This window comes from Rana temporaria, chromosome 4 (genome assembly GCF_905171775.1).
Source record: "Rana temporaria chromosome 4, aRanTem1.1, whole genome shotgun sequence".
Lineage (NCBI taxonomy): Eukaryota > Metazoa > Chordata > Amphibia > Anura > Ranidae > Rana > Rana temporaria.
The window spans coordinates 410,947,190-410,961,025 of NC_053492.1; the positions used below are offsets into that span (position 1 = coordinate 410,947,190).

Below are 13,836 nucleotides of genomic sequence, written 5' to 3' on the forward strand. Positions count from 1 at the left end.
AAAGCCATCAGGGTTTACTTCCTCTTTGCATGGAACGTTTTCAATAAAAATATTGAATGACAAATTTACCAAAGTTAAGCAAACTTTTGGATGTTGTGTGTCATTTTACTTGCCTATTGTGGAAAACTGTTAGCTGGAATCTGCTTAAAGTGGAGTTTCCATCCCAAATTTTTTTTCATTATTGTGCTCATTAGACCTAAAAAAGAAAAAAAAAATGTTTTACTCATCTGGAAATGCCTGTTACTATGCAGTCCCACGAAATCTGCCTTTGGAATCACCTAGGATCCTGACATCATCTTCCTCTAATGCTCCTGGGAAATGTCATCATTTCCCAGGATGCAGTGCGCTACCCAATTATCACTTCCCATCCAAGACCTCCAGGAAGTAAGGGCCTGATCCACAAAAGGGATACGCTGGCGTATCTACTGATACGCCGTTGTATCCCTGTTTCTATCTATGGAACTGATCCACAGAATCAGTTTCACATAGATAGGGAGAAGATCCGACATGTGTAAGGGACTTACACTGTCGGATCTTAGGATGCAGTACCGCAGCCGCCGCTGGGGGCATTTCTCGTCGGAATGCCGCTTCGGGTATGCAAATTAGCACTTACGGAGATCCACAAAGCTTTTACGCTTTGTTTTTTCTCCGTAAGTATTAGTTTGCCGTCGCAATATTAGGGCTGCTTTTACAAGGCCTAAACTGTTTAGACCTTGTAAAAGTAGACCCTTCTATCCCGCGTCGCTGTCTTTTTTTTTCACATTTTTTTTTTCCCGCCGCAACTCGTATTTTTTTTTACGCCCGTCATGATTCTCAAAACCCGGCGCAACGTAAAACCGTGCAAAGCACGTCGGGAAAATGATGTCGGGAGCATGCGCAGTATGTCCGGTGCGGGAGCGCGCCTAATTTAAATGGGACTCGCCCCATTAAATTAGGAACGCCTTGCGCCGGCCGGATTTAAGTTACACCGCTCCAAATTTCTAGGTAAGTGCTTTGTGGATCGGGCACTTAGTTAGAGATTTTGCGGCGGTGTAACTTAAATGGAAAAAGTTACGATGCGCCGGGTTTTTGAGGATTAGGCCCTAAGTGCTTGTGGGCTTCACAATTCCCACAAGCAAAATGACAACGGTGTGGACATAGTTTTATAAACTATCTTTTTTGAATAACTATGCGGAGCCGCGGCGGATTGTAAAATAGTAAGTGACCGGATTTATATTATAAAAACGCATGATGAAAGGACATACATTTACAAAATGCTAATTGTGGTTGGAACCCCGCTTTAATTACAATAGGAAGTGACATTTTTTTCCCCTTACCTCCATTTATACTGTATATGAGGCTCAAGGCACATCATTAAAGTATGGGGCCTGATGTGAATAGGAACTTCAGAGCCTAAATCTTTTAGCTTTGTATGGCGTCAGCATCACCCCTATTAAACTGTTATACAATGGTTTTAATTTTTTGTGGCACTGATGATATAACTGTAAGCCCAGTTTTTTAAGCTACTTTGTCTAGACTTTAAGAAGTGGAAGTAGGCAAAGTTCTTTCTTTCATTCCTCACAAGAAAGCAAATCCACATATTTCCTAGGGCTGTAAATGTTGTTTACTCTCCTTTCTTCTTTAAGATATATATGAACACTCTGTCAAAAATGACAAAGTTCTTGTAATCCGTTGCTGTGTTGAAGATGAGGTAATTAATGGAAATGTACAATGTTGGTTCTTTTTACTGAGTTTGTTAAAAGGGCCTGTCAATCTCTACAGTTATAAATATTTTATTCTGTTTATTCTTTAAATGAACACTGAAATGTGAGACATTTTGGGTGCTTCAGGGGGAAAAAGACCAACAAAAATTAGTTATTAGATGATTCAAAATGGACTTGTTACTTTGTAGTTGACTTATGTCATGCTTTTACTAATGCTAGCTCTCTGTATTTTAAGTCAGAATTCAGCATTTTTTATACAAAGTAGGATACATGATTACTGCACAATCCAAAATCCAGAATATGTCCGAATATATTTGCAGAAATGTTATTGTTATGTATCTGATGACACTGGTGGACTCTTTTCCACCCCCAGTTTAAGTAACCCTGCATGTCGGGCACAGGGAGGGATCCAGATGGGTTCCCCTTTTTACTCTACACCATTATATGTTCTCTGCAGGCCCTTCAGCTAATGGGTGATCTGATGGCCAGGAGTAAGCTCACCCTAGTATTGATTCCACCATACAAAAGGTTCCATTGGCCTGCTTGACCGTGGTAACAGTAGAGTTGTGAATGATCTTACTAAAGTGCTCTAACATCTACTGTAATTAATGTGTAGAAAAGATATTCCATTGCTGTGTCTGCTTTAGGTACAGAGGAACTGTAGTCTGCTGACCTAATTTGTAATAAAAACATCTTTCATTCTGAAGCTTCCCTCCAACCACTTTGCATATTATTTTATACACAGTATACTGTGATTCTGTAGCTCTATCCAATAATGACAAAAGTTCCTTTTTAAACAAATCAGTAGGATCGCTTCTGAGTTTCTGATAGGTGTTAGAATCGGATAACTGTCTTAAGGCTTGCATGGTAGGCCTCGTACAGACGACCCAACATGTCCGATAAAAACGGTCCGTGAACCGTTTTCATCGGACATGTCCGCTGGGATCATTTGGTCTGATGGCTGTACACACCATCAGACCAAATTCCGTGCGGACAGAATACGCGGTGACGACACAGTGACGAGACGATGACGCGGCGACGTGCGCGAACCGAGAAGTTCAATGCTTTCACGCATGCGTCGAATCACTTCGACGCGATGCACGGGTTCTCGGGCCAGCGGACATCGGACATGTCCGGCGGACAGGCTTCCAGCGGACATGTTTCTTAGCATGCTAAGAAACAGGTGTCCGCTGGAAACCTGTCTGGTCGGCCGGAAAATTGTCCGGTCGGCCCTACACACGACCGAACATGTCTGCTGAAACTGGTCTGACGGACCAGTTTCAGCGGACATGTTTGGTCGTGTGTACGAGGCCGTAGAGTCCGAAACTACCACCATTCCACCCTTGTCCGCATTTTTAATTACTATAGAAGAATCAGTATGTAAATCATCAAGTGATTTCTTTTCTGCAATGGACAAATTTTCAATGCTTTTGTTGGATGGATGTTTGGCTAGAAGTAACTAATCTCTTTCTACCATTTTTTGATAAAGATCCATGTATTTGCCCCTAGATTGTATGGGGTAAAATTCCGATCTGGTTTTAAAAGAGACCGGATAGTGACCATTGTTATGATGTTCTGAATGGTCAACATGTGTGCCTGATTCAATGGCAAGATCAGTCAAATCAATTAAAGCACATACATCAGAAAAGCAATTAGAATAAGGAATGGACTCACCCAGGGAAGAATTGTCCAAGGAGGAAACAGATTGTTTGTTATTCTGTTCAACACAAAAATAATGTTTCTGTAGCGTAAGGCCACGTACACAGGACCGGTCCAAACCGATGAAAACGGACTGAAGTTAAGTGACATCGGTCCAAACCGACCGTGTGTACGGCCCATCAGAGAATTAGAGAACTTGCTTTAAAATCGAATTGATGGACGGCTGACCGATAGGTCAAAACTGATGGTTAGTACACAAAAACATCGGTTCAAAACCCGAGCATGCTCAGAATCAAGTCGACGCATGCTTGGAAGCATTGAACTTCGTTTTTTTCAGCACGTCGTGTGTTTTACGTCACCATGTTCTGACCCGATCGTTTTTTTGAACTGATGGTGTGTACGCACATCAGACCATCGGTCTGCTTCAGCGGTGAACCGATGAAAACAGTCCGTCGGACCATTCTCATCGGATGGACCGGTCATGTGTACGCGGCCTAAGGTCACGTGCACACCATCGGTCCAAACCGATGGAAACTGACCGAAGTTCAGTTTCATCGGTCCAAACCGTCCGTGTGTACGCCCCATCGGTCTTTTGTCCTTCGGACAAAAATTAGAGAACTTGCTTTAAAATCGAACCGATGGACCGCTGACCGATAGGTCCAAACCGATGGTTAGTACACAAAAGCATCGGTTCAAAACCTGCGCATGCTCAGAATCAAGTCGACGCATGCTTGGAAGCATTGAACTTTGTTTTTTTCAGCACGTCGTGTGTTTTACGTCACCGCGTTCTGACCCGATCGGTTTTTGGAACGATGGTGTGTACGCACATCAGACCATCAGTCTACTTCAGCGGTGAACCGATGAAAACGGTCCGTCGGACCATCTCATCAGATGGATCGACCGTGTGTACGCGGCCTAGGTGTTCGTAGCAGTTGACATCCAAAATGGTGTTAAATGAATTAAAATTAATTAAAATGGTTTGAGGGACAAAAATTTAAACCTCTAGATAACAGAGCAACATCCGTGGCTGACAACACACGCGACGATAGATTCATCACATTCGATTTCTCAATTATTTGCGGCCGTGTAGCGGGTAACGATTCCTGTTTGGCTCTTCTATGTTTCTTGCCCCCCTCTCCTTGTTTTGTTTCTTTTTTTTCCTTCCCTTTTTTGTTGCGACCCTGGCCACCCTGGTTTAAAGGAACCGGCTTGTTTTAGCAACTTATTATATTATGTTTTTGTTTATAAACAATTTCTCTTCATGCATACTCATCATGCTTGTCGGCGTTTGCCCACATTACATCATGGGCATGACTATATTATACAAACATTGAACATATTTGTCTGCACATAAATAAATAAATATTTAATTTAATTTTTTGCACTACATGGGTCTGATCTTAATTTTAAATTTTATTTAATTTGATCTAATTCCATTTAATTTATTTCACTTAATGTTGGACCATGTTTTCATAATTATATATATATATATATATATATATATATATATATATATATATATATATATATATATATATATATATATATATATATATATATATATATATATATATATACATACACACGTTTATATTCATATATTTATTGCCGTTTTTGCGCACTTGCATATCAACAATTCATTGTTTTTATGTTTTATTTCCAACACAGATCAGCACCGTATTTATGAACAACTCCACATTCACCCATTGTCTCCACATTTTCATTTATATTTTTTTAATAGCACTTTATTTTTGCAGTATATTTATATATATTTATTTATTCATTTATTGCATTTCTTTGTATGTTTTTACATACACTTATAAGGTCTATATTATAAAAAGTGTTTTAGGTTAGAATGTCACATACACATGTGTGTTTTTGATTGTGCAGATGCTGTTCTGACCATGGGTTGTGTCAGTTTCAATCAGGTATCTAATTTTCTAATGCTGTGCAGACCAGCTCTAATTGGTTTGGATGCATTCAAAGTTTTCTATTTAAATCCTTTTAGATCCTCACACAACCCAACTATGTGAAACATGTTAGCTTTTTTGTCTCCTATGTCCACTTTCTACCATTGATTGCAGTGTTGCATGAATTTTTGGATGTTATACAGCTTTGGATTTTATCCTGTGTTCATTTTGTTTCAATAAATAAAGTGCGGCAGTCCAGTAACATTTATTTTTTCCACTAAGTATACAGACGCTGAGGTTTCTCGGCAGGAAAACACTGCCGAGAATCACGACGAGGAAAATAGAGAGCAGGTTCTCCATTTTTCTCGTCGAGATTCTGGGCAGTTTTCTTGACGGGAAGCCTCGTACACATGCATGGTTTACGGAAAACCGTGTGTGTGTGTACGAGGCTTAAGGGTTAGATTTAGGACAACAAACTTCTGCTTCGGCATGTTTTGAAATGGCTGTGGTAATTTCTAAGGCAGTTAAACTGTTCAAATCACCTGTGCAAAATAATGAAAAGCCTGCAAACATGACCCGTTGGGGTGCCTGGACTGGAGTTGAGAAACTGCTTTATGCAAACCCTGGCGCATAATTGCATACCAATACATCTTCTAATCACTTTCATTGGGCAGCTGTATTTGGTAGCTGCGGGTCCTGAGAAATTGATTACGCGGGCTCTACACAATGTATGGCGCCTGTACGACTATGTGTATGAAGCTCTAAAGTGGTTCAATAACTTTTACAAGTGTGCGTAAAAATTAAATACAGCAACATTATTCACCTCATTAAATCATCTCTTAATTGACAGGCAAATGACTTTGCCCAAGCTGAGATTATGTTATTAATCTGTTGCAGGCAGGATGAAGCATTTCCTAATGCCTCGTACACATGACAGGCTTTCCTGAGGAGAAAACTGCCATTGGTTTGGTCGGGAAAACCGGTCGTGTGTATGCTCCGTAGCAGTTTTAAGAAAACTGCCCGCAAAAAAATCCGAACCTGCTCTATTTTTTCTCATCACGATAACCGCTCGTGTGTATGCTTTTTCAAGGGGAAAAAAACACACATGCTCAGAATCAAGTATGAGACGGGACCGCTCGTTCCTATTAAAACTAGCAATCGTAATGGAGATGGCACATTTGTCATGCTGTAACAGACTGAAAAGCACGAACACCCAAAAGCGTGAATCGTCTCTCCCCAAACTTTTACTAACATGAGGATCAGCAAAAGCAGCCCAAAGGGTGGCGCCATTTGAATGGAACGTCCCCTTTACAGTGCCGTCGTACTCGTTGGACGTCACCGCGCTTTGGTCGAGCGTTTTTTTGACTGAATGTGTGTATGCAAGGCAGGCTTGAGAGGAATCACGACGGGAAAAACTTTGGGTTTTGGCATGTCAGGAAAACCCGGTCGTGTGTACAGGGCACAAGTCTTCTATTCCCAGGTGATGAGACTACAACAAAGTAACTTGCTAGTTAAACCTAGTCCATACTAGTAGTTTTTTGTGTTGCAGGCTGGTATCCTGGAAGGGAAAAGCTATTCACATTTAATGCTCATTCATCAGCAACATTTGCAGATTTAAATCGTTTTCAAATTATCTCCGTCTGGTTGAATATCAAACTTTGGTTTAATTCACTTTTCTCTACTTGCAAATTTTAGAGTACTTTCTCTTCCCCACACCGAAATATCTGTTATACTTTGTGAAATCTCCATCTCTCAGTATCTTCGGTCCTAGTTCTTAAATACAAGTCATTTCACACACATATAACAGGTTTATAGGTGCAATTTGTGTAATCCTATATGGATTTCATTATAGACTTTTAGATTGTAATTAATTGATCTCAGGGTTTTATGAGTTACATTAACTTTTTATTCTTTATGTTGCTGTATTATGTTGTAGCTGGAAACTAATAGATACAGTAAAAGTTAATGAGATGAATAAAAGTTAACTTTTACTAGGGTTTTAAGTAGGTTTAAAACATATCTCCTAATGCCGGTGTATCAGTTTAAAAAATCTTCATATCAAAGAAGCCTTTTTGTAGGGTGCAGGCTTTAATTTTCCATTGCTAACTTGTATAAAATAATAGTTTGCAGAGAAAGATATGCAGCCAGTATATCACTGGACTCTTTCTAGTTGCCTGAGCATCTTGTAGATCTCCTGCCTTCTCTACTTTCTGGATCACTGACTTAGAAAATGCATGTAGATCACACTTTCCAATTAACTTGACCTGGTGTATGCTTGTTTTAAGCTGACCACACACTAGTAGAAATAAATAATAAGAGACCAAGTGCTGCTATTACTAAAAATAAATTATTAATAAATTTATAATTAATAAACAAATTAAATCGAAACAATTCATGAATTCTATATACCGCACAAATAAAGCTTTCTTTTGGTGGTATTTGATCATCTCTGCCATTTATTTTTTGCACTATAAACAAAAAAAGAAAGACAATTTATTATTACTATAATAAATATGCCCAATTTTTTTAAAGTTTAGGCCAATATGTATTCTTCTACATATTTTTGGTAATAAAAATTGAAATAAGCATATATTAATTGGTTTGCGCAAACGTTATTGCGTCTACAAAATAGGGGAAATATTTATGGCATCTTTATTATTATTTTTTTACTAGTAATGGCGGCGATTAGCGATTTTTATCAGGACTGCAACATTATGATGGACAGATCCGACACTTTTGACACATTTTTGGGACCATTGGCATTTATACAGCGATCAGTTCTATATAAATGCACTGATCGCTGTATAAATGTCACTGGCAGGGAAAAGGTTAACAGTAGGAGCGATCAAGGGGTTAACTGTTTTACCTAGGGAGTGATTCTAACTGGGGGGGATGGGACTGCCTGGGTGAGGAGTCTGATCGTTGTATATACTTAGTATGAACAACATATCGCTCTCCTCACCCCTGACGGCACGGAGATCTGCACTCGCACCGGCATCGCGGCCCGCACACGCAGGCCTTCTAGTGGTCAAAAGACCAGGGGAGCCAACCTGCCGCAGTATAACTGTCAGGAAGGGGTGAAAGTGCTTATACAATCAATCTAAAAAAGTCCATTGTGCAAAACAAAGTGCATGTGCACTCTGAGTCTCCTAAAGTGCAAGTGTTTTGCAAAACTAACTTTTTTTTTAATTTAGCTTGATTATATAAGCACTTTAATCAGCACTGTTTACTTTTGAACAGCATTCATCGTAGTTTATCATGTCATCATATGTGCTAATATATTTTTTCGTACATGTGTTCATTCAGAAATCTTTTATTGTATAGCCAGCTTGTAGAAATACAGATAAAGGATGAATCCGAAGGACAAAGCAAACAGTGACCAGACTTTGATGGAAGCAGCTATTGTGCTATCTGTAAAAATGGGCACAGGAGCAAGGAGGATGAACTAATTCATAGTCTCTCTTATGGAATTAGTGTTAAGTCTGTGGTTTCAGGAATATCTGCTTCCACCTTAGCCTTCTCTTGAAGGAGCCTCTTTAAAAAACAGGCCAGGCCCACCTAGGCAAAGAGTGGAGAAAGGATTATGGGGAAACGGCAGGATCTTGTTATAGTTTATTGCTAATATATATATATATATATATATATATATATATATATATATATATAGTGAGGGGTTAGCCCAGCAGCGGGTGTGTGTGACCCCCTGGAAGGGTTCAGCACACACAAACACTAGGCACAGCAGACAGTGGTAGGAGGAAAACAAAAAGGTGCGGCTTTATTTGAACTATATACAAAATAAAAATATGACAGAAAACAAAAGAAATACAAAAATAAATCCTGGTCAACTTGACCTGCTCGCTATACACGTTGGTGTCCCTAACTAACAACTGGGTACAGCCTTGTGCTGCCCCAGTCCCTGACTCCCTGTTGTTTAAATCTCTTTAGTATTAGCCACACAGGCTTGGTCTCACCGCACAGAGATCACACTCCCCAGACTAATCACACAAATCTGGTTCCAGGTTGGAGCATCTCTCTGTGCATGCTGGGAGCTTTTGTAGAGGACCTATTGAGTTCACCTAAATCAGCTGGGCCCATCAAGTCCTCCAGCAGGACTCCCAGTACTCCCCCTAGAGGTATAAAGTGGCATAAAGCCTGAACCTAGGGGATATATAGGGGCAGATCCACATACATCTGCGTGGGCGTAGCGTATGAGATACGCTACGCCGCTGTAACTTACTTTGCTATTCTTTGAATCCTGAAAGAATTTGCGCCGTAAGTGACGGCGGCGTAGGGTATCTCTCGAGGTGTAAGGGAGCGGAATTCAAATGCGGCGAGTAGGGGGCGTGTTTAATTTAAATGAAGCGCGTCCCCGCGCCGAACGAACTGCGCATGCCCCGTCCGTCAAAACTCCCAGGGTGCATTGCTCCAAATGACGTAGCAAGGACGTCATTGTTTTCGACGTGAACGTAAATGGCGTCCAGCCCCATTCACGGATGACTTACGCAAACGACATAAAATTTTCTAAATTATACGCGGGAACGATGGCCATACTTAACATTGAGTACGCCACCAGATAGCAGCTTTAACTATACGCCGGAAAAAAACGAACGGAAACAACGTAAAAGAATGCGACGGCCGCTCGTACGTACGTGGATCGTCGGATATGGCTAATTTGCATACTCAAAGCGGATTACGACGGGAACACCACCTAGCGGACGTTAAAAATTGCATCTAAGATCCGAAGACGTACGCCTGTCGGATCTAACCCAGATGCCGTCGTATCTTGTTTTGAGGATTCAAAACAAAGATACGACGCGGGAATTTTGAAATTACGCCGGCGTATCAACAGATACGCCGGCGTACTTTCTTTGTGGACCTACCCCATTGACTACATCTTGGATGCAACCAGGGAATTTAACCTGCCTGCTGCCACAATATATATATATATATATATATATATATATATATATATATTGTTCCTTCTCTTCCTCTTGATTCTTTCACTTCTGGTACAGTAATTTTCTCTTTATTTCCACCTTCTGCCCTTTTTGCTTTACCTTCATTTTATGAGCCATTAACATGGAGCTTTATAAGGGAATATATGATCTGTGCTAATTCTAATTATCAGCATCTAGCAATGATTTATCGCCCTGATACATGTTTAATTTTAGCCCTCATTAACTTTACACCAACACTCTTTATCAAATTTACTATACTGCTCTATGTCTTGAAACTGTCAACTAGAAGAAATACTGCGAAACTTGGGGTGGATTGCAGTTTATATTCCCACAACCTAATTTTTTCTTTAATTTTATGAATCATTTATATAGACAACTATTTTGTTCTGAGTAAATTAGTGCTTAAATTCCCTTTATACATTGTCTTATCTTTAGTTATGTTCCTAATGTTTTATGACTCTTTGTTAAATATATGATTTTTTTAATGATCCATTAATATCTTTATCTTGGCCAAACCAAGCATTCATTTTATCAAGGAACTTAATGATTACGCATGCTGCAGAATGCTTAGAACTTAACTCTTTTGACTGTCTTTTAGATCTAAAACTGCCCTAAGCCTCTGACATTTATTTGGTCTCATGGGTCCAATTATTGGTCCCATGGGTTTCTAAAGGACATTATCCTTTCCATCAGTTTATTTTAAGTGAACCTGTGCTTCATTTGAAAATTTGGAATTTAAAGTGCTGCCTAAAACTGGCCATACAGTGAATGGAAATTGTCTGGTTCCTCATTAACCAGACAAAATTCACTTAGTGGGTGGCCCTGTAGGCACTCTACCACCTGACATCCTTCCTGTAAAAAAAAGTGAAATTAAATCACAAAAGGGTGCACTAAAAAAGGACTGCCTAACAAAGCTATGGGCAGGTATCTTGTTGTCTGTTCTTAGGATGTTTACTTTTAAAAATTGTAAGTTTAGCAAAATTTATTTTAAAGTGTAAGTCCAGGCAAAAGCTAACTAACTATAAACCTGCTCTCTGCCACATTCTAAACCAAATCTATCGAACCCTGTAAAGCAGGCGGAAGCTGTGTGCAGGAGAGGACCGACAACGGCTGGCAAGTGATGTCACCCATAGAGTTATTATGGGGCTTCCTTTGTCGGCTGCTTTTCCAGCATCCGGCTCTACACTAAAGCCGCCAATGACAGCTAATGCTGGGACTGGACCAGGTCAGGCTGCAGAATTGGATAAGTACAGTGATTTTTTTCTTTACAGGGTTAGCTAGATTAGGTTTAGAATGTGGCAGAGAGCAGGTTTAGTGTTCGTTGAACTTCCACTTTAAAGGGTTTTTAAATGTTTGTTTTTTATTTTCTAAATGGGTTCATTTAAGCTAGTGCATTGTTGGTTCACTTACCTTTTCCTTCGATTTCCCTTCTAAATGTTTTTCTTCTTTGTCTGAATTTCTCACTTACTTTTCCGCCTCAGTAAGCTTGCCCCCATCATCCGAGCCATTCTGGCTGGGGGTTAGCCAGCGTGCTTGCCCCCTCCCTTGGGACAGCGTCTACCCACAGGAATGTAGTCCCAAGGAAGGGGGCGAGCACGCTGACTAACCCTCAGACAGAACGGCTCGGATGATGGGGCAAGCTTACTGAGGATTAACAGGAAGTTAGAAATGTTTTATTTAAACCCCTTCTATGTATGGCGAAGCGGCTGCGCCCGCATATTTTCGCTTTATGGGTCTGCGACCACTGAGATGTCATTCTATGTACCTTTTGTCTTAATGATTGTACTATGAAGAGCTAATAATAAACATCTTTGAAAAAAAAAAAAAGAAATGTTAGAAGTGTTCACAGCGTCTCACCACAGGGATGTAGTCCCAAGGGAGGGGGCGATCACGCTGACTAACCCCCAGCCAGAACGGCTCAGATGATGGGGGCAAGCTTACTGAGAAGGAACAGGAAGTTAGAAATTCAGACAAAGAAAAAAAAACATTTAGAAGGGAAATCGAAGGAAAAGGGAAGTGAACCAACAATGCACTAGCTTAAAGGAACCTATTTAGAAAATAAAAAACAAACCGTTACAACCCCTTTAAGTCAAGCTTGAGATGGCGAACGGTATTTCAGTACTGGCACCCCCCCATCAACAACTGATTATATGTTTCTTCCAACCCCTGCTGTATAGAGCTTAACATTTTGTGGGTACACAGAAACATTAGAGGGTCAAAAACTCACTCTGTGGTTGCTATTGGATGTAGGATTTAACACTGACCCTTTATCCATCCTATAGTAAAGAAAACTGCTGAAAGGGAGCACAACACAAAGACGGTAAAAAACATACATACATGCAATGGGTTGTCATTGTAACCAATCTGTATACACTAAAAAGGGTTAAAAATCTAAATGTGCATCCATACTCTTTGCTGGGTATTAAGACCTATGTTAATGAGCCAACTATAGACTTTTGGCAGGCTTCAGAAATTATTGTTTAATAACATACAGTATGTAGGTGCAATGAAACGGAATGTAATAAATAAAAAATAGTGTTTCCGTGGCTGTACTCATTATAGAAACCAATGTAGTCTTTTCTTTTGCTATTTTGTAGCTTACTGCCTTAGAATTTCCCCCAAAGAAGCTCTTTGGAAACAAGGATGAACGTGTGATTGCTGAACGCAGAGCTCAGTTAGAGGTACGTCTTATCATTATTTATTTATTTTAAATTAAAAGCTAGCATTATAATAGTAAATGTATGTTTTAAAGGTTGAAAATCAGTGCGCTATAACTTTTTAGTATTTCCAAACAAAAAATGGCAGCATAATATAATATGAATAGAATAATTTGCACCTTTACTTTAAATACTGTATTTGTAACAAACAATTATGGTCTATATCAATGTTAAAGTAGAACTTTGGGCAAAACTTTTTTTTTTAATTTTGGATATACTAAATGAAAGTTATAACCCCTGTCAGACTTTTTTCCTCTGTGTCTCATTGTGCAGATTTTCCTTCACTTCCACAGCCAAAAAAGAAGTGAGAAAAAATCCCCATTGAAAGATTTCCTCTCTATTACATTTCTGGGGACAACCCAATTTGTGATTTTCTTTTACTTTCACTTTTAGTGATAACAGTAAACAGGATAAATAGAGTGAGTGAATCTCCAGCAATAAAAATGGTGTTCTAATACCTTTCCACTCTATCCAAAACTAAAAACAAATTTTTTCCTGTATTTATACTTTAAGACCATGTGGATTTAACGTGTCCAACTCCTATATCCAATGTGCCTTGGATCTTGGATTTTTTTTTTTTTTATCGAATCTTCTCCAGTGTTTAGAACTTTTTTTATGCCATAGAACAGTGGTCATCAACCCTGTCCTGCAGGGCCCACTAACAGGCCAGGTTTTATGTATTACCTTGGGGAGATGCAGTCTAGAATACTGCAATCACTGAGGAGCAAATGATATCAGCTGTGATGTATTTCAGTTATCTTGCAAACCTGGCCTGTTAGTGGGCCCTGCAGGACAAGGTTGATGACCACTGCCATAGAACACCAGGCCACTGGGATCTCTATTGTGGAATAGCCTGCAATGATTTGAAACCCTATGTTTCATGTATCCT

At 39.7% G+C, this 13,836-nt stretch overlaps 1 protein-coding gene across 1 annotated transcript in view; it reads left to right on the forward strand.

The window, feature by feature from the left end:
* Positions 1-13,836, forward strand: part of KIF16B (kinesin family member 16B) — a 452,854-nt gene that overhangs the window by 387,573 nt on the left and 51,445 nt on the right. Inside the window, exon 25 of the mRNA XM_040351274.1 lies at positions 12,828-12,911. Coding sequence (XP_040207208.1) covers positions 12,828-12,911 — 84 coding nt within the window. The remainder of the gene's footprint in view (positions 1-12,827; positions 12,912-13,836) is intronic.